The sequence below is a fragment of the Eutrigla gurnardus genome, assembly GCF_963514095.1.
Source record: "Eutrigla gurnardus genome assembly, chromosome: 15".
Taxonomy (NCBI): Eukaryota; Metazoa; Chordata; class Actinopteri; order Perciformes; family Triglidae; genus Eutrigla; species Eutrigla gurnardus.
In genome coordinates this window covers 23,062,010-23,083,329 of record NC_139938.1, presented here as the reverse complement: position 1 = coordinate 23,083,329, position 21,320 = coordinate 23,062,010, and the positions used below count along the sequence as shown (strand labels likewise).

The 21,320-nt window shown below is 44.7% G+C and overlaps 2 protein-coding genes across 3 annotated transcripts; one reads left to right on the top strand and one right to left on the bottom strand.

Annotated features, from left to right (window-relative positions):
• The first annotated feature begins 238 nt into the window (after positions 1 to 238).
• Positions 239 to 4,964, top strand: LOC311026240 (uncharacterized protein). Its single transcript, XM_084029650.1, has 2 exons — positions 239 to 2,922; positions 2,965 to 4,964. The coding sequence occupies exons 1-2, from the start codon at positions 507 to 509 to the stop codon at positions 4,050 to 4,052; spliced, it is 3,504 nt and encodes a 1,167-aa protein (XP_083885776.1). The 5' UTR covers positions 239 to 506; the 3' UTR covers positions 4,053 to 4,964.
• Positions 4,965 to 6,985: 2,021 nt separating this feature from the next.
• On the bottom strand, positions 6,986 to 21,118 carry phldb2a (pleckstrin homology-like domain, family B, member 2a). Of its 2 annotated transcripts, none has more exons than XM_084029651.1 (17): positions 20,967 to 21,118; positions 19,026 to 19,152; positions 17,264 to 18,231; positions 16,829 to 17,161; positions 13,503 to 13,637; positions 13,200 to 13,337; positions 12,299 to 12,445; positions 11,505 to 11,615; positions 11,336 to 11,425; positions 11,079 to 11,210; positions 10,484 to 10,583; positions 9,992 to 10,190; positions 9,441 to 9,531; positions 9,205 to 9,351; positions 8,905 to 9,121; positions 8,671 to 8,756; positions 6,986 to 8,512 (listed from the first exon to the last, which is right to left on the bottom strand). In XM_084029651.1, the coding sequence occupies exons 2-17, from the start codon at positions 19,078 to 19,080 to the stop codon at positions 8,372 to 8,374; spliced, it is 3,090 nt and encodes a 1,029-aa protein (XP_083885777.1). In that variant the 5' UTR covers positions 19,081 to 19,152; positions 20,967 to 21,118; the 3' UTR covers positions 6,986 to 8,371. The 2 variants fall into 2 exon arrangements, with proteins under 2 accessions (XP_083885777.1, XP_083885778.1); XM_084029652.1 differs by having other exon boundaries at positions 9,992 to 10,187.
• Positions 21,119 to 21,320: the final 202 nt, after the last annotated feature.

Below are 21,320 nucleotides of genomic sequence, written 5' to 3'. Positions count from 1 at the left end.
TCTGTTAAGGTTGCAAAAAGGTCACATCCTCCCACAAGATCGATCACTTCTTTAATTGATTTTATAGTTGAACATCAAGAGTTACATTTTGTGGGAATTTTTTGTTTTTCTTTTGACATGCTTTTTGAAATAATAGCATCATGCAATAGCATCGTGGATGGATTGAGACTATTTATAAAATTGTGATTTTCTAAAACTGTATACATTTTTGAAGAGACTGGGGTAAGTTGATGTTAATAAAAGCAAATCTGTTCCATTAAGAGATTATTAAAATTGCATATAAAGGTACGTCACATTAATCTGGATGAGATGTTTATGTAAAGCCAGATCATTCGGAATTCAAAATTTGGCCCTATTAATGGAGTATTTGTCAATGATGTTATGTAAACAGAGTCATCAGACAGAGCGGAAGAGAGAGAGAGGAAGGGAAAGCTGTGTTCAGGGAGGGTTGATGATAGCCCCTGGCTCCGCATTGCTGACGAAAGCTGCTTAGCTCCTCAGTTGCTATGGCAACCGGGGAGAGCAGCCAGACAAAAACGAGGCAAAGGGGAGGGGCTTTGGAGGGAGAACTAGAGGAGAAAGGGCTGGATGGGAAAGATAGACAGAGGGAGGGATACAAACAACCGATAAAGAAACACACTGAGAGCATCAGAGGTAAAGCAAGGCTGCAGACGGAGATAGAGATAAGGTCTGGATTTAAATGCTCACTCCGCTGGCTGGGGAATAACAACAGCAGCAAGCGACGGGAGGATACGGAGAAAGGGGGAAGCAGAAGGAAGATGGATGTACAAACGGAGAACACGGACCCCCCGCCTTGTGAATCCCAGTCGAGTGGAAAAATCAGAAAAGGATTCAAGCTGTTTGGCAAACGCAAGCCAGGTAACATCTTTTCTATTCGAAGCAAAGGGGATGGAAACAACAAGTCACCTGTTATCAGGAGCAGTACTACCATAGATGGATTATCTGAGACCGGTGCACCAGATTCAGAGCCGGAGCAAGACAAGGAAAAGGGACAGGAGGTGAGTCAAGGAGGCAGGGAGCAGGCAGAGGAGGAGCTGCTCGGTGAAGATGGCGTTCTGGCTGCTGCCCCTGCTCGCGCCTCCATTTCTTCAGCATGCTCGGTAAAGTCCCTCAGCTTCCTGTCGATGCTGAGGGGTGGCCGGAGAGGAGTTGGGGACCGCAGAGTCCACACCGTGTCCCAGCCATCGAGTCGGCAACGTCGTGGGCTGAAGGGTCTCTTTGGCAATGTTAGGTTCCGATCAAAAGATAAAGAGGAGGAAACTCCTCCGAGTCCACTTCTCATGTCGTCCCGTTCCAACAGTGTGGAAATTATCAAAGAGGACCTCACGCTCACACCCAAATCCCAGCCTCGCTCTCTGAACAGCCCTGTGAGTGAAAAGAGCTTAACAACAGAGGACAGTGCAACCACGTCCCCGTCAGAGACCCTAACTCTCCAGGTGACGGCAGGCCATGTGAGTAGAACTAATGAGCATGCGCCGCCTTTACCCACCTCTGAACCCCCCTTGGTGCCCGGTGATAACAGCCTGAGCTGCCTATTGGCAGACATCTCTTCTCTCCTGACCTTTGACTCAATCTCCGGAGGCGGAGACATCATGGCTGATGTGGAGGCCGAGTGGGGAAAAGCCAGCAGTCCCATCAGTGCTGCGGCGACCGAGTTCCCGCCACCATCCACATCTCTCTTCTCCAAACCAACCATCTCATCTTCACTGACCTGCACTGCAAAACCCTGTCCCGTCGCTGTCCCTAAAGCAGCCTTGACCCAATCCGTGACCCCTCTGACAACCACAGCTTCAACCTCTTCTCCCATTGCCAAGCCGAGCTCCATCATCACAACGTTGACCAAATCTTCCACTTTGACGACCCACTCAGTCAAATTGAGCTCGGATTCTACTCAGCTCACCACTCCTGCGTCCATCGCAACAAAACCTTCAACTATGCCCGTAACATTAACAAGCCTTTCAGCTCCAATGACCACATTTAAACCCACGCTAAGCTCCACCTATAGTGCTACCACAGCTCCACCGAACACCCCAGCCACTGTGGTCAAGGCTCCCTCCATTAGTTCAACTCTTACCTGTACGGCTAGCAAACTGGCTTCAGAGATTGTAGCACCTCCTGAAAATATCGCTTCAGTCAGTAAAGCGATTCCTGTAGCTACTCCAACTCCACCATCAGCTAAACCTCCACCAGTAACACAGAGCCTCCCTATCCCTGTTGCCTTAACCCAACCTCCATCTGCAAAATCAGATTCAGCTTGGACCTGCAAAACCTCCACTTCCTACAAACCTTTCCTAAATTCAGCTGTAGGAGAATCTAAACCCTCCTCTCCCTCCGAGACGGCAACGGTTCCCACATCAACTGCAACCTCAGGCTCAGTATCTGCAGCCCTTTCCAAACCTACATTCAGCACTAGCCCGATGAACTTAAATAAGGCCCCTTCCTCTCTTGTAAGTGTTCCAGATATGTCTTCTTCCTCTACCCCAACCACCACAACTAGAACCCATCCCAGCCCTGCATCTGTCCCAACTCCATCTTCAACTTCCTTAGATAAGATTCCTTCCACGACTAAACCCTCTTCAGCACCATTCTCTTTAAATAAGATGCCCCCTGCCTACACACTGACCCCAACCCCTGCTACTCACGCTGTTGTTTCCACAGTATCCCCAACACCTCCTCCTCCAGGTCAGGTCCCAGTCTCTCAATCTAAGGCCCCTCCTGCTCAAATATTAATTACTTTACCTAAAGATCCACCTGCTCAAATGCAAGTGTCTCAGTCTAAAGCCCCTTCCACTCCTGCTCAGATCCCAATTTCTGTACCTAAAGATCCACCTGCTCCAATTCAAGTCTCACAATCTAAAGCCCCTACTGCCCCTGCTCAGATCCCCGCTTTGGTATCTAAAGCCCCTCCTGCTCCTGCTCAGATCCCAGTTTCTGTATCTAAAGACCCTCCTGCCCCTGCTCAGATCCCGGTTTCTGTATCTAAAGCCCCTCCTGCTCCTGCTCAGATCCCGGTTTCTGTATCTAAAGCCCCTCCTGCTCCTGCTCAGATCCCGGTTTCTGTATCTAAAGACCCTCCTGCTCCTGCTCAGATCCCGGTTTCTGTATCTAAAGACCCTCCTGCCCCTGCTCAGATCCCGGTTTCTGTATCTAAAGCCCCTCCTGCCCCTGCTCAGATCCCGGTTTCTGTATCTAAAGGCCCTCCTGCCCCTGCCCAGATCCCAGTTACTGTATCTAAAGGCCCTCCCACCCCTGCCCAGATCCCAGTTTCTGTATCTAAAGACCCTCCTGCCCCTGCTCAGATCCCGGTTTCTGTATCTAAAGGCCCTCCCACCCCTGCCCAGATCCCAGTTACTGTATCTAGAGACCCTCCCGCACTATCCACTTCTATTCTTTCTACCCCTGCAACAAGGCTGAGTGAGGCCCACACTTCCGCTAAGAATAGAGGAAGTGGACAAACATCAGTCGATGGACAACTGATTAGTCTAAGTAGCACAGGTGCCCAGGGGTCCCAGATCGTACCATCAAGACCGGAGGAACTGCATAATGAGTCAAGGATGAGCCTCCAGGGCCCCCCCAGAGAAAGTAGGATACCACAAGTAAAGGCATCAGGACTTAGCAAAATACCTGTAGTTGGAGGGGGCAGAGCGGGCAAGCTTCCTGTCCGGGACAGTCAACACGTTGATGAAGAAACTATCCGGGACCCACCTACTCCTGTGCTAGAAGAAGAGAGGCCCAGTTTCAACTCACATGATGCATGGAGCAAAGATAGAATCAGTGAAGTTGAGGCTAATGTGCCCACCTCGAAACATACCCAGGAGGAGAGTCAGCAGCTTCCCCAGCCAAAAGTCTTCACCGCTTTACCGCGTGACTCAAAGATCCCAGTGAAACACGGTGCACAGTGTCACACTGCATCCCATATCCCTCAAGCTAAAGAACCCTCCCGCACCAAGATACCCGTGTCCAAGGTTCCTGTCCGCAGGGCCGGTAATAAACCTGCAGCTCCAGGTGGCAGCACCCAGATAAGAAAATAAAACAAGGAATCAATCGACGATACAGTTTCTGGCTTTGACTGCAACCTTTTTTTCTCCCCCTCCAATCTACACGATCACTCCTTTTTATATTGGCTTCACTACAACACAAGCAATGGTAAACAAGTCAAAGAAGCTGACAGCACTGAAGCACAAAACATCTCCACAAGGGCCCAAAACAACAAGCCTGGCTCTTTGGTGCTGAGGCAACTGGACATGCACTCAGGAAAGGTTCGGGTCCCACCTGAACACACAGCAGCATCGGGAACTAAGGATGAGCAAGATAAAATGTCCTCTGGGAACACAGCCACACACACAACATGGGCCTTTCTAAAGGTGCTTTTTCCAACAGACTCTCAGAATTAATCTTTTCTACGGTACTTTTAACTTTTGTTACTCCCACTTTTTGTAGGAACCATCAAATCTTTTTGTTTTTTTTCTTTCCAGCAAGTCTCTTTGATAATAACCAGTCCCTTTACTTTTTATTTATGTCAGGAGAAGAACAGCAGGAGCTCTATAAATTAATGCAACAACCAAATTTACATTCCACACCTATTTCTGGATGTATGTAGCAGAAAATGTGACATAAATTTTTTGCACAAGATGTCCAACTGTACAGCGCTTGTGTGTCCGCCCGCTCATATGTAACATGAACAGATCTCACTGTGAACTATGGGAGAGACTGGTTTTGAGGGCTGAATGGAAATGGGAAATGGACAGTGGAAGGCGGTCATTATTAAGTGGCACTGTGGACGTTTGAGCGATGCAGAGAGGATGCTGAGATGAGATCTCTTGTACACTGGCACATCCTTTACCCTTATCCCACTTATACTCAGATGAGAATAATATTTCTGTGTATAGTCTCATATATGTTGTTCTGTTTCCTATTTAATCAATAAAACAATATGAGTATTCGCAAGTTGAGACCTGTTAATTTGTGAATTATATCATGCATGTTTTTATATTGTGGCAGATCATTTTTATTCTCACAAATGGCTCACCATCGTAGTACTACAGCCTGGCTAAGAGTGTCCTCATGGGAACATGATTTCAACATCATCCACACTCAAAGCTCACTGACCTGAAAAGCGAGCACATGAATGTCAGCAGAGCCCGGCCAATCAGCTGCAAGGGGAAATACTTAACATGCATGCCTTATTATCAGGACAAGGGTCTGGGAATGTGTGTCACTGCTATTCTTAGTGTGAAATGCACCTGATGGATGTGCTGCATAATGCCTGTGTAGTTAATGTGATTTGGACAGCGCCAGTTTGATATTGGTCGGAAAGAACAAAATGCATTTAGTTACTTGAACTAATCTGTTGTGTTGCACAGAGGCAGAAAATGTAGGAAAAACACGTTGGAACACAACCTTGATCTACTAGTGCTGAGAGGAAAACATCAGGTTAAAGATGGGACACTGATCCGAGTCATGTGGTAATGTTAAAAGGAGTCTGGTGTTTGGAATAAGGCGTGAAGGACAAAGGGTGAATTTCTTTTAAAAAAGGGGGGAAAAGCAGTGCGGAGGTGACACAAAAAGACCTCTGTGTACTTCAGGAAGCCAGAGGCTGCAAGCTGAGGAGAGACAACCATCATTTGCCCAAGAAAAACACGAGGATTTCACCACATTAGGTGCTGATACAGACTAGAGGGTAAAACAATCTCCTTTCTGAAAAGAACATTTACCCCCTGAGGCTCTAAAGCAAAACAGTTATCTCTTGGCAACACCTGTCATTTTGCTATTAAAACTTACAAAATCCCATAAACAACATGCAGATTTATAATCATAATTCAGGCGGGTAATGAAGGCTCACATTGTGACACAGCTTGATAAGTTAAACTGTTGGTTGAGTATCATGAAGCTTTAGCGAGGGATCTGACACAGAGAATGCTGCCTTTTGTCAGCATCCATTCACATGATTTTCCAGCGATGTCTTTCCTTGAGTGAAGTCAGGGAAACATGGTGGGAAAGCTTTTGAGCAATATTGCATATGCTGTCTCATACTTCCTCTGTTTATAGGCTTATTGTGTTTCTTTAAGGCCGTTTGCCCCCAAATCTGTTACACAAATTACAGCCCCCATAGTGCACCGAGGCCACCCTGGCTTCTATGGTCTGCATGTGTTTGTGTCTACTTCTGCCTCTGGAGAGACGATGTGCTTCTTTAGAACCGAATTTAGCATGCTTCATTCTGTGTTTCCATGCCAACCCCACTAGGTCAACCAATGAAAGGCTTCCAGTGTCGGAAGGAGGAGTTTAAAAACATGAGTGCCCTAATGAGCTCACTGACAGGAAACATGCTAATAAGATTACTTCATGCTCCATTTTTTAAATGTATTTAATGAATTATAATACTTTAGAGCATCATAATAATATCTCACTCTAATTCAGAGATATTTTACAAAGACTATGGGTTTGCTTGAAAACTCTGTTTTTTGGAATGACCTGAGCTGAACCAGCCGTGTAGGAAAAAAACAACAATGCGGAGTTTTCTGTGGATGCAGTGGAAGCAAAGACAGCCATCCTCCACACATACCAATAACAAGGTATTGTTATTGTTAGGAGGCATTTGCATTGAAAAAGGCTGAACCACACTGTAGATAACATTACATTCCCAGGAAATCTGAGACATTTCAGACATTAATAGGCTTTTAGCAAGATAAATAAAAGGTCAACTCCTCTAAAAGCTTTCAGAATCTACTAAAGCTACAGGGCATCGATTTTCTTGATGACACGTTACATAAAAATAAAGCTATAATCAATACAGGAAAGCAGGTCTTGCTATGCTGACATTCATGAAACTTATTTTCACGGCTCCAATAGACAAAGTAGGACTTCAGCGAAACGAGAGCTAATTTATCTCCCACTGTTTAACATGATGATTATTATAACCCTGACGTTCAACATGCAGAGCAACCATAACATTTCACAAATATGATTCATAATCAATATTATTTATTCTTATGCATATTGAAACATGACAAATTATTATTTAAAAAGTAGTATACATTTGACTAAAATCGCCATTGTTTATATGCAAAATGTAACATATTAAATGTATTAAAAATATATCAATGCAGTCATTTGTTTTCAGGTGAGATGGTAACGTGACAGAAAGGCAACAACTCATCTGCAACACTGTCAGCTCCGCAGCCTCCTCTGTACTCTGTAAACCAACAGATGGTCACGTAAAGTAAGTACGTTAAAAAAAGGAAGGAGTCAAAGAATATACAGATAAAACATGGGTTTTATAAAACATTCAAAGCTGAATTATTAAAATAATACTCCTGATCATTTCTGGTTTGGTTCCACAAAGCTCATATTGATATGCATATGCTTATAAACGCACATATTTGCTATATAATCATTTGGAAATACGGATCACTGAGGAGTGTGGACCTGCTGGTTAGGGCATGACATCATATCAGTGAGTTAACTCTGCACTGAGGACCTCTGCTGGTGAAAAAACATAATGAAACACATTGGAAGCAACATGGCCTCATCATATCAGGCCTGCAGCCTCTCCTATAGCTAGAGGGAGCTAGCTGCACAGTGGCAGCCATGAAGCAAAGTACCATTGTGATTTGGGCTGCTTATGTTATTTTATGAGTAGAATTTTTCCCATAATTACGAATAATTCATAAGAATAAAACCCGAAAAGTGCCTGTAATCATTTGCACAAAAGAAAACCCAAATTAAGACTCATTGGAATGAAGAAATACTGATGGTTGTGTGTGTTTTTTTTAGAAAAGCAGACAAAACCAGATTATGCTTGTAGTCTAGAAGCAGCAAAACATTGAGTTACAAATGTAAAGTAATACACTAATCACAAGAAATCAAACTGTGCATTCTTGCCAACACAAATACAGACGGGATCATTTCATCTGTGTTTGGTTTGAACATGTCGCATGAAGCTTGCAGATACGCATCTGTTACAGACAAGCATGTACAGTATGCACAGCAGATGTTGCGTTTCTGATCTTTTTTAGAAGTCTCTGTGATGAAGGTTTGACTGAGAAAAGGCCAAACATAACACGGGGAGTAAGAGACAAGCAGAGACTTTGTTTTAACAAGGATACTTTTGGAAAATGTAACTACTAACCACATAATTGGTGCAAGATTTTGTGGCGCTTCAGCTTCTCACATCAACAAATAACTAACTAAGTATAAAAACCTGTATATCAATTCTATTGATGTTGTACACGATTCCATTATAAAGTGTGCTTGTGAGCATGTAGGCTAAATAATATAAGTGTAAACAGAACGCCACAATGTTTGAACCAATGAAATCTAGTGCTGTGGACCCTGATCTCCTTGGGACCAGTTACACCATGAAATGCATGTGTCCTTCGGCACCCGTAACCATGACGTCCATCCAGATACGCATGGCCTCAGGCGACGGAGCCACCATGTAGTACACCCGGTCGTGGGTCTTCACGCTGAACGTCAGCGAGGGGTTGGGGCTCTTGGGTGAGGAAGTGGATGTAAGTGGAAGAAAAAGTGAAAAAGGAATAGAGGGGGTGGAGGTGATGGGGGGAGAGAAAGACAAATGAAAGCAGAGGATAAACAGATGTCAATGGTGCCGTAAGAATGTCTAAAAAAAACACACCTAAACGGACTTACTTTGTGTGCGTTCTTTAAATGGTCATAGTACACCTCCTCTATGGCTTGGAAGTAAATCACTCCTTTCATCTTGGTCTCGTGTTTGTCTGCAGTGGGGAAACATAAAACCCAACGCTGTGATCATCCAAAGTGTCCTGACATCACTTAACAGTGACATCATCGCTCGCAGCCCCTTTTGTCTCACATCTTAAACGGCACCCTTTCAACAGAGAGCTGAAAGCGGCCGTCGCTCACCTGCATAGTAGGTGAGCGTCCTGCGATTCTGGTCAAAGACAAACCAGCGTTTCTTCCAGGTCTTGATCTTGCCGCCCATTTTGACCAGAAAGCCCCGACAGGTTTTATCGGTGATGGCCAGGTGGAAGCAGGCGCCGGGGTTGTGTCCCGCTGCCTCGATGTGGCCGTGAAGATCAAAGTCGTCTTTCCTCACAGGGAGGTAGCGAGTCAGCCGGGACTACAGGAAAAGCAATTCAGATTGTTCAAGAAGTATTTACCCCAAGCTGAAGAAAGCCTCTTCTCGTCAGTTATGGTGAATACCTGTGATCTTTGTTTCTCCCTGAGCTTCACCTCTCTCTCGACAAGTTTCTGTCTCCTGCTCGTCTCCTCCTGCAGTCGTTTCTCCAGCTCCTCCCTTCTTCTCCGCTCCTCCTCCAGAGCATGCCTGCGCATCTCCATCTCACGCTCCTGCACAGGCCACATAGTGTAAATGAGATCCATCATCAAACGCACACATCCATGTACACAGGAAGCCTTGGTTAAGTTTGGCACGGTACCCGATGCTCAAGGAGCCTTTGTTTCTCAGCCTGGGCCTCTCGGAGCAAACGCTCCATCTCCTCGATCTTCACCATGTTGGATGTACTGGCACTGATGGGGAAACGAAAACACGAGTGGTCAAACACAAGAAGCAGGTTTCTCTGATGGGGGAGACTGTAGTTCTGTACTGTGGTAAAGAAAAATAAGAATTGAGAAGATTCAAACAAACCCATTTGTAGACTTACCACCTAAAATGAAAATATAGGTTTTCATTATTTGTCTAAATTTGCAAGAAAACCTCCAACAACACTGTGAAGTGGACTTCTCTGATATTGGGTTTAAGTCCCTCCTTAAACAAATCACCATCACTACCATTACAAAGGCTGAATTTGCTAATGTGTCTCTCAAAAACCAAACCCATTTCCTCTTTCTGATATCTCTCAGATCATCTTCTGCTCAACTTCTTTTAAAAAAAAACCAACCTATTCTTCTTCGGACACACCGATATTTGCACCTTCTAAACTTTTCAACGTAGCCTCTCATCTGTACAGCATCGGACTTCCTCTCTAACCTGGAGATGTTGTCCGGGGAGCAGGCGGAGAAGCTGGTCTCCAGGCTGTCAGAGCTGCCCACGCTGACGGTATCCGAGGCCTGGCTGTGGTCCGGGTAGGAGAAGGACTCCAAGAACATGCCGGGCTCGGCGACCATCCTGCTGCAAAAATCACTTCTTCTTTGTCTGTCTTCGGCTATGTGCGCGTGGCTGTTGCCTGCTGACAGAGGAACATTTTACAGTAAGAAATCGGAGACACCCTCAAGCATGCGTGGTCGAATGTTATTCGTTAACTAGTTGGCCAAGTGAGACAGCATCTTGTCATGCTTTACAACATCTCATTACCGATGAAAAAACACGTTTCAAGCTAGCTGTGCAAACAATTGCCTCAAAATTTCGATGTGGTATAATGTACATGGCTTGTCCTCCATGTATCACGCCTGAGGTTAAACGCTGGTCACACAGTACAGATTTGATGCAGACGAGATGCGACATCCTGAGACTCTGACTCACTCTTGGGCAGGCGGCGGCCGCTCAGATCCCGGGGGGAGAAGCTGAAGCCTTGTGGGATGACGCTGCCACAGCTGGAGCTTTGGGACAAAGGCAAATGGGCCTGAAGAGGAAACAACAGCACACACGCTGTTCAGGATCAGGCTCCACACCCGTCACACAACTACAAACTTCTCATTTGGAACGCACTCACTGAACGTGAGAATGCCTGTTTGAGTGGATCCTTCTCATGGGACTAAAAGTTCAAACCTTTCTGGATAAAATACTAATGAGGTCAGTGAAATTCCCTCTTCTGCAGTCCAGAATCAGAATAAGTACCATTGCTTTGGTTTTTCTTGCCTGTTTTCTTCTGCCTACCTTCTGATTCCACTCACTACTCTTACTATTCACCACCCCGAGCTCATTCCACACGGACACAGAGCTCAGTGACATTCATCTAAATGAAGTGTGTTATACGACGTCTTGATTGCACACACACCTGGCAGGGAGATACCTTAGTATTACAGTGTGCTTTAAATAAGAGAAATAGTAGTAGTTCTTTCAGATTGAAAACCTTGAATATCTGCTGGGATTACTTTTTGATAAAAAAGGGAATGACCTTGGGGGGAAGCGTGCGTCCCAGGGATCTGCCGTAGGAGGTGAGGAGCTGCTGGCTCCTCTTATGAGGTAGGCTGTCACTCGGGTGGGAGGAGTTTTCTTTGCTGCTTCGTCTCCTTTCCTTCAGAGAGTGCTGCAGCGATCACAGGAGGATGAGAAAGGATAAAAATAACAGGAGAACTCATCAGAGACATTGAACTGTGGTCGTTCACTGTGTGACACAGAGGTGGAAATATCAAGTATGTAACTTACACCTACCTCTTTATTGGCTACAGGGTTGAGACTGAAGGTCTGCCCCTCTGACAACTCTGCATACTTTCCCTCCAAAGTCGCTAGCTTCTCTCTCTCCTGCAGACATCAGGTAAACGAAAATCAAGTAAATGAAATCTCATTTTTTACTAATATTCAAATTGAATAATGGGCTTACCTTCTGGAGCATGACGAGCAAATTGTTTTTCTCACTCTGGAAATGCTCTCTTTCTTGCTGAGCCTGTAAGGTAATCTGTGAGGATTGTTTCCTCAGCGTCATGAGCCTCTCCTGTGACAAAAATATCAGCACAAATATCACAACCCAATATCCTGCAACTTTGTTTGAAGCGGTGTCATGTTGTCCCATTAGCAGATACTGCAGGTGTGTGTTATTATGAAGCAGCACAAAGAACAAGAGCAGATTCTAATTTTGGGATGGGAACTGCATCTTCTTTACACATCGATTTAACCCCTCAGTGGAATGGCACTCAAATGGAAGTGGAGACTTTATTGCTATGTAAACAGTATTCATGCTTACCATTGCTGATATGGCTGTTTCTTGTAATTAGCTCATGCTTTGTGCTGCAAATCTCACAATTTTGCAGCTTTATTTTCATGCACAACCTGCAGTAAGATTAATGACAACAAACCACAATGTAGAAATTGAAGAGGAAAAAAAGCCAATATTTAAATTGATCACCACAAAAAGAGTTAAGAGTTTAAATGTGCTTCAACAGATCTTTTATTTGATATCATTTGGAAGATTAAGTCATGATGAAGCCCCATATAAATGCACTTATCTCATAATATCATAATAATATTTACTCAGCTTGTTACTGAAACCTGAGTGCGAGAAAAAGAGCCTGAACATACAGAAATGAGACATTTAAAAGTGATGCAGAGCCAGAACTACCTGCAATGTTAGACATGCATGCATGCCCCATGCACACTCAGAAACCTGCCTCGCCGTACCTTGCGTGTGACTGCAACACGCTGACAGTCGGCCATCTCTCGCAGCAGCTCCTGACTCTGACTCTCTTTTTCTTCGTTCTGATTGATTTCTCTCTCCAGCTTTTGAAACTCCAAATCCTCCAAACTTTTAGTCTGCTCCTCAGCCTCCTGAGAAACACCACACACACACACACACACACACACACACACACACACACACACACACACACACACACACGGTTCTATGGTTAAGAATCGTTTGTAAAGGTCTATATGGAAATCCACAGCATTTAACAACATTTAATGCTATTTAAGCGTTTAACTTTCTGGACAATGTAATAAGTGTTAAATGTTGCACACTTTCAAGTGATTTCAGGTTTCAGGTGATTTTAGTTTTCCACCAAAGTGGAGTCAGATGCGTTCTCTTTTCTTCTTTTTTTTTTACACATGGTAACTATTTGGGTCTAGGGGACCAGGAAAACAGGAGTTGTGAATGTAAGACGGAAAGTGAAGGAAGGTATCCAGGAGAACAAAGACAAGGTAGAGAGGTCTAGTTGAGTTAGTTTGGGGGTTCTGCCCTGTGGGTTACAGGAATAATGCTGATGAGAAGGTCAGTGAACAGGTCAACGTGCAGAAATACAACATGTGTATTACTTTGTTTGGAGATGCCTTTACGTTCATTGTTCTCTGTCTCTTTTGGACCGTTTTAGCCGAGGCTGTTTCTTTCTGTGATGAACTCCCTTGACCTGCTGTTTTAATCATTTCCTCTTGGAAACATAATTTGCTTCTTTGGTTTAAAAGTAAATGTAAGTGAACGCACGTTAGAGGAAGCTGTGGTTGAACTGATCTCTGAGACTTTGCTTGGGCTTTAGAGTCTAATATCTACATCTGCCACGGCTTGATCGTTTTTATGCATTTTTACCTGTGATCTCTGGCTGTGGTTCGGCTTCTCAATACTATGAATCTTTTTCTTCAGTTGGTCAAGATGCTCCCTTTCCCTCTGCAGCTGGGCCATCTCTGACTCCTGCTCGCCCTCCAGCAGAGCACACTCCACCTCCATCTGCAGGAAACAAACAGCACAACCATCACCTGACTTAAAGGTAACAAAAAAACCTGTAACACACAGATAACACCATTTTTGCAGCTCGTCAGCTTTACTGTGATGGGTTTATCTCGAACAAACACCATCAGGCTGTTCAGGGGTCAGTTTATGTGTTGTCTCTACCTCTCGGACAGACTCCTCCATCTGGTTGTCCAGGTCTTTAATCTTCTGCTCCAGCTCCTCTATGTTGTTCACGACTTGAATCCTCTCTTCCTCTAGATGCGTTGCTTCCTGTTTCCGCTGCGTGCTCTCCAAGGCCTGTAGTGACATCAGGAATACATATGGATGCTTGCTGTACAGGAGACGTCCTATTATGTGAATACACACATGATGATGCTGTACATTTAAGAAATGCACATAAAAAATTAAATGGCAAGTAGCTTCTCATAATTGATGAAAAGAAAAATGTCATAACCTATAGTTTCCACACATACTATAGGTTGCTCAACGAATTGCCAGCCTTTAGAATCAGTGATTTTGAATAAGACGACAGCAGCTGCTATTTGAACTCATCCGAAGCTTGGCCGCTGACAACGGGGGCAGGATTCTTTTCTACTTGAGGTAATGGAAATCTCTATCAGTGGCGCCACGTCATGCCAAAGTACTCCCACGTATATCACTACCAAAGTCCTACAACCACTCGTTCATACTCATATGTGTGTACATTTAAAATATCCTGCATTATCAGGTATTCGTTCTGTTGGGAGGATTGTTTTTGTGGTCAAAACCTCATGTGGCCAGCAGCCCGAGGATTTATAGTTTCCCAGGCGGGTTGTCTTTCTTCACACTTCCACACACTGCTCTGAGGAATGCAGATGGTGGAGGAGAGCATATTTGAAGTCTGTTAACCTCCATCACTATTGACACATAGCAGAAGTCATGGTATCAACGTATAGACCATGAAAAAAAAAGTGTTGGTTGATTGCCAGTGCTGATGTGTTGATCCTCATAAGGTCTCCTATCCATTTAGCCTCAGTGTAGAAGTTGAAAACATCTGGAAAAAAGGAGCACATCTTGCATATGCCATGCATATACACTAGCATTCTTCCACTCACACACACCCCATACAGTCGTGCACACACACACACACACACACACACACACACACACACACACACACACACACACACACACACAGTAATTCTCCTTGGGATAGAGTCATTTCCTGTTCCCTGGAGTTGAGTGCTGAAACAAAACTAGGGTTTCTCCATTAAAACCAGACACGCCATTATGTTGTAACAGCTCTAGAATGGAGGAGGGAAAAAACAGCACAAAGAGGAACGGGCCTGCCTGGGAGCTAAAAGCACAGTCTTTGATACATTTATTTATATTTGTAAATTGAATGAGAGATGAGAGAAAATATGAGGCCGAATCATAATGACTTCAAAGCTGTGAGGAGGCGCTGCGAAAAAACGGTCTGGAGGCGGAGCCGTCTGGGGAGGAGAAGGAAGTGGGAGGAGCCTGACTAGATCATCTGTATGCAAGTTCTATTATTATTTATTTTTAATTTGTTTTTTATTTATTATTATTATGGGGTAGCCAGATATTTGCTTCCTGTGTATTAAATATAGTGTATTGTGGTGATAATACATAATTATCACTAGATGCATTTGATGCATTACCTCCCCTCCATGTCTACAATCAAACCGAATCCAAGTGGACTCTTCCGGTCTGTCCTTGTGCCTGACCTCACATCCAGCACACTACCTGGTTATCTGCATTCCCCTAATTGGTGAATATACAGGAAGTCTATGTGCAACTGTGATTTCCCTGTTTATGTGTCTGAACAACTCGCGTAAACATTTTGAGGAATCGGCGTCGACCAAAAGGAGAATTTGTTGGATCATACCGCACGCAAAATTCCAACCGCCACTGATGTGCAGTCAGCATCCGACTCAGAGTCTGCACAAGAACTTCATGCCACACATGTTTGCACTTTTCATTTAGACAAATCCAGTTTGAACCAAATATTTGTCATTGTGTGACGTATCACGGTTTGATGTTTGGAGTTTGAACCCATTCAACTGGTTGGGTCTTTAGCGGGGAAATGACTTCCCCAATACATATTGTTCAAACGCTAGACGTCTTCAGCATAATTGTATACCATTTCCCCACAGAGTTTATATACACAGATGTACATATTATATATGGAAATATAACCTGCACTAGATTGTGAGCTGCTGTTCTCCCCGGAAAGGGAAATAGGAAGCGTTTAATCTACTTTTACAAAAGGTAAACAAACAACGATCAACAAGCTATCAGCAGTCTGAGACAGGACATTCCACAGGAGGGGTTTGTCCCGTTAGTCTCCACTAACTTCACTGTCTTTACACTACAAAGTAACGGTGAAGGAAGTCTGTGAGGAAAGCAAAGAAGATGTACTTTAGACAGATGTGCCTTTCTAGATCACAAACATTCAGTCCAGGTAATGCAGCCTAATCAGAAACGTAACTAGTATTATTATCATTATATCAGAGCTTTCAGAAAATAATTCCATTCAGATGTTCACAGGTTGTACAACTGGTTTTTCCAACATGACATGAATGCAGCATTAGAGCAACGTTGAAGGGAAAGATCTTAGAATTCAGATGTTGGTCTTAAGAATAGATTTTTTATTTTTATTTTTCATACTAGGAAAAGCACAGCTGTGATTATTAACATGAACGACAGCTCTGCTGTATTAAAAATGTTCCAGTAAGACGTGACAATGTGACAGTGAGCAGCTGAATGGAACCAATGTCATTAATGTAATTCTTTAAACCTGCAAACTCACTTGTGTGGAAAAGTCCTGCTATGACCAGCAATATTAGGATGTAAAAACCTGGTGTTGGACAAAAACTTCACATTTTCCACATTAACCACAGCCATTCAACACCTCTGTCTTTTATTTTATTATTATTTTAACACGTTTATCTTGGTGCAATTATTCACTAATTTGGTTCATTCTCAGCTTCGCCTCAGCTTCTAACTTTGCCTTTTTAGCTGCAGCTGTTTTCATCAAAGACAAACCCACTAACCTGCCCAGCACCAATATTAGGAAAGCAGATCAACGTTAGCGACTAGCCTGTGAACTGAGTAGTGGAGAACTTAAATATTTACTTAGATTTCATTCTGTATTTTCTTTATTGTGCCTTGCAATAGCGTGTTGAAAGTGATCACAGAGCAAACAGCGAATCAATGCTAACAGATCAAGGAGCAAAGATACAGTAATAATTCCTTAAATGCAGGATTCTGAGCAGATTGGAAGGCATTCAGCAGATGATAGATTGTTCAAATGCAGATGGAGTTGCAGGTTTGTGAAGCCCTTTGGGGTAAAACAATTAAAATATGCTTGACTTGTTCCTCCGAATAATAAAGTAACTAATTTATAACAAAACCTTTCCAGTAATTGAATAATAACCTGATGATTCTAAAAACCTGTGGACAGGCATGCATTTGGCCAGACTTACTTTAGCTCTGTGGTGGGTGGAGGGGGAGGGGGCACTGCTGTTCAGGCTCATAGCAGGGGAGTGGGACCTGGTCTCCCTGTAGCCGTTCTGCTGACGCTGGCCGACCTGCTGCTCCTCAGCGAGTTGGAAGTCTCTGGCTTTGCCTCCAAAGCAGCTCTCTGGAGCCGTGCCGCTGGGAGAGTCGGAGAACACCGACTCATCGTCTGACACCTGCAGCTTCTCCAACTCCTTATTGATCTTCTGCAGGTCGGACACAGCCGAGTCCTTCGGCTCTCTCTCCACATGGCCAAACTCAGTGCACAGGTTCAAGATGGTCTCCAGACGCTGGCACTCCTGTAGACAGGCCATCCATACATATACAGTTAACCATCACACTTTTAAACAAGGCGTTATGAATGTTAAAGTCTTGCAAAAGTGGATGAAACAGCGACTCACCAGCCTCTGCACTTTCTGCTCCCTGAGTCGTTCATCTCTCTGGTGCTGGTGATAGTCTCTCAGCTCCTCTTTACCATTCAAAGAGCTGATGCTGCCCACCCGCTGTCCTGGACCCAAGCCACCCTTCCCAAAGGACAACCTCCTCTCTCCGAAGCCCAGGTCTAAGCCCGAGCCGTCCACCTCTACACCAAGAGAGCTCAGAGAGGCCAGGCTGGCCCTCCTGGGAGTGCTGGGCATGTTAGCGGGTACCGTCACATCTGGTGGCTGCTCCAGGGAGGAGAGACTACGCCGCTGCCCTGCCGAGCCCGCTCCTCTGTGGGAACCCGATGAGTGTCGCGATGGCAGCGACAGAGCAGGGGGGTCCGCTGCGTTGTGAAGCCGTGGCAGAGAGCGACTATGCAACCCCAGGCTGTTGAGAGAGCCAGTTGAGTATTTCCTCTGGCGGGCGTCTCCTCCGGCTTTGCCCTGAGAATAGAGCCTGCGGCCCATGCGAGGGCTGGACGGCACGCTGGCTGCTCCACTTTTGACCCGGGGAGAACGAGGTAGGGGCTGCCCATAGGAGGAGAGCAGAGAGCTTCCGTCTGCTGCGTTGGAGAGGAGCAGACTGTCTTGTGACTGGTGTCGAGAATGGGAATGATGGAGCAGGCCGTTAGAGCTCAGCTGGCGTTCACCTTGGCGAGGTGATGGAGGCACGCTGCTGCTGGTCATGTAGGACAACGTTCTGGAGGCAGACGGAGGCCGCTCGGTGTTGCTGAGGATTGACAATGGCCTGGTGGACTGCGAACCAACAGGTGAAGGCACGCTGAGGTACTTGCGGCTGCACTCGGCTGCCCTCAGGCTGGCCTCCAGAGCGCTCTTCCTGCGCTGCAGCGTCTCCATCAGGTCCTGCAGCTCGGCCTTAGAGCGGGAGCCCCTCAGCAACGTCCCGCCCACCGATCCACTGCTGCTGCGCTCAATCTTCACACAGTCTGTAGAAAAGAGTTGGCAGAGCATGAAATCCTGTCCCTTTTTGGACTATGTAATGGTTTAATGTAGCCCATTTAATAAGCACCAGCTCAGCTATCACTCATGTGCTGAGTAAGAGGGGGGGGGGGGGGGGGCAGTGAAGAATGTACACTCATACACTTCTGAGCCCAAAACAAACATGGACTCGGTTTAGCTTCTTCTAAAAATGGAAGAATACTGGTGGACCAAGACAATCCTACATGCATCATAGTCTCGACTGGAAGAGAAATCCCTCCCACACCAGCCAACAGAATTCAGCCAATCCCCCCCCCCCACACCAGCCAATCCCCCCCCCCCTGACCTCTGGGTCAAATCAATCTGGAGATATTAACGTGATTTAACTTCTAGTCAGAGATCACAAAGGAATGAAGCTAAACGTTCTCTCTTTATAAAAACAGATACAATTCTCAGCATTTGGTGTGTTTCTTTTGGCCAATCATATAAAATGAAAATATAGGCCCGAAGTTTCAAAGTGGAAAGTTTGTCTAAATCTTCACAAAGTGACGCAAAAAGATCTGTTCCAGGTTTCAGAAAGTTATCCAGATAGTTCAAAAAAACGCCAACTAATTCCAGCATATGTGATGTTAGCCAGCTAAAATGAGCATTATTCTCTGAACTCAAGCTTATGCGATATGCAAATAAATGTGAAATGTATCCTCTACAACTGTAGATGGGTAGGTGCTTTGTTACTGAACGTACGATCATTCAGTATCAATATCAACATAGGAAGACAACAGTAACTTGAATGTTGCCTTACCTGAGCCGTAGCCCAGCGTGGCGACAGCACTCCTCTGAGGCAGCATGCTGTTCATCACACTGACCTCCTTTCTCTGATTCAGCCTGAGGATGCAGGATTCAGCTGGGCCCTGTACGCGCTTTCATCCCTGAAGAGGAAAAGGGAGGGGATCAATATGAAACTCACACAACATGCCAAGACTTTATAACAAAACACAGCAACCTCTTTTTTTATTCTTATTGTCAAAAGGAGTGATACCCTGTGTAAACCGGATTCACCCCATGGAATACAGTGCTGTACTGAATCAGTTCCTAACAACATATTCCTGCAGCATCAAAGAGCAGCATTTTTAAATCAAACGAGATTTAAAGAACATCACAGGAAGTTGAATCCGTGCCTTGCGGCCTCTCAACGTATCCTCTAACAGCTCTCCAACAATACCTCAATTCAAGCAGATATTTCAGATGTGCATATTTAAACGGAAAGGGGGAAAAAATTCCTGAAGACTAAGTAGGAAAACAGATCCAGAGGAAAGTCTGGATGCCTCTCTCTCAATGTCACCAATAAAAAACCGAGTCTGCAGAGCAGCGCTCTGCACCGTGATCTATGATTGAGCCCCGAGCTTGTGACCAGTCGTCCAAAGTCTTCCCTCAGACTCAGAGGTTCACACGGGGTCAGGCTGGACGGGATAACTCTTCAACATCCTCTGTGTTATTTAAACAGCATCTTCTTTCTAATTAATAGAGTAAAAATACAATATTTGCAGGTTTAGCAGCTTAGAATGTATCTCATATGATAAATTAGATGCAGATTAGATTGGTGATGAAAAAGCATGACTAGAGCCTCCAACCCACAGTTTTTTGAGTGAAAAGCCACAAAGAGCAGAAAGTCTTACGTCAGTTGTATGTTTTTGTTGATATTTCTTTTTTTAATTTACTTTTAACCTTTTTTTAACCTTCTTCCCACACACGACACACCTAAAAAGATATGTGAGGATATTACCCTCCAGTGATTCAACAGAGAGATTTTAAAAGTCAGACGTTATGGTTTCCTGAATACACACACACACACACACACACACACACACACACACACACACACACACACACACACCGTAGAGACAGACAGAGATGGCTGATCTGCTCCTGCTGTCTGGAGAGAGGGCCTACAGGAAGTAGGGTATCCTTTTACACAGTCACACAATCAATCAGCATGAGTTCATTCTCCAGACCTCCTGAAAAAAGGAGGGGGAAAGTCCCCGGCCTCGCGTCAGGAGCAAGAGTTTTTACTGCATCACCCAGACTACAGGCAGATTACAAACACAGAGATGTAAACAGTTTGAGGAACGACCAGATGATGTTTTTCATGTTGTGTCACAGTGAAGATAAATACTTTTATCATTGCACAAGACTCAAATCATTGTTGCATTACAAACCTCACAGACAAACACAACGTGTATTTCCATAAAAAGTAAAATAATAATAATAATAATAAATAATAATATCTCAGAGGTTCCAAAATAAATCAGCTTTAAAATCCTTATTTTGTCCAACCAACAATCTGAAACCCAATATTCAGTTCACAATGAAACAAAAACAGCAAAGACACAATTTAGAAAGGTTTGTTTTGGGGATCAACTTCTTCATTAACCGACTAATCATTCCAGCTCTGAACTCAACATCACAAACAGACAGAGCCACGGGTGTAGACAACAGTCTGAAGACTCCTGATAATATCCACTTCCATCTCCCAGCGGTGTTTAGTCACAACCATCAAGTTTGAATTACAGCTCAAAAATGAATTCGTAATAGTAAGACATCTTTCCACAGCTCTACATTTGGCAGCAGCAGCTGTGCATGCAGTAGTCCTACGCCAGTCTGACAGGAGCATCACTGTTGGTATCGATCCGGACATTTAGCAGCAGACTGGATCGACTTGGAGGCTAAAAGAAAAGCGACTCACCTTTCATTTCCATCCAAATCATAGTTGCGTCTGAGTTTTGGTTTTGTCTGTTGCTGCCGAAGTCCTCTCTCTCTCTCTCTCTCTCTCTCTCTCTCTCTCTCTCTCTCTCTCTCTCTCTCTCTCTCTCTCTCTCTCTCACACACACTCTCTTTCTCTCTCTCTCTCTGTGTATCAAACAGCAGAGAAACGTCTTCCTATGACAAAGGATCAGACAGGAGACCCCCTTCCCCTCCCACCTCAACTTTTAGCTCAAACTCTCCTCCCAGAGAGAGAGAGAGAGAGAGAGAGAGAGAGAGAGAGAGAGAGAGAGAGAGAGCTGCTGCTGCCCCTCTCTGGTTACATAGAGTATTGCTT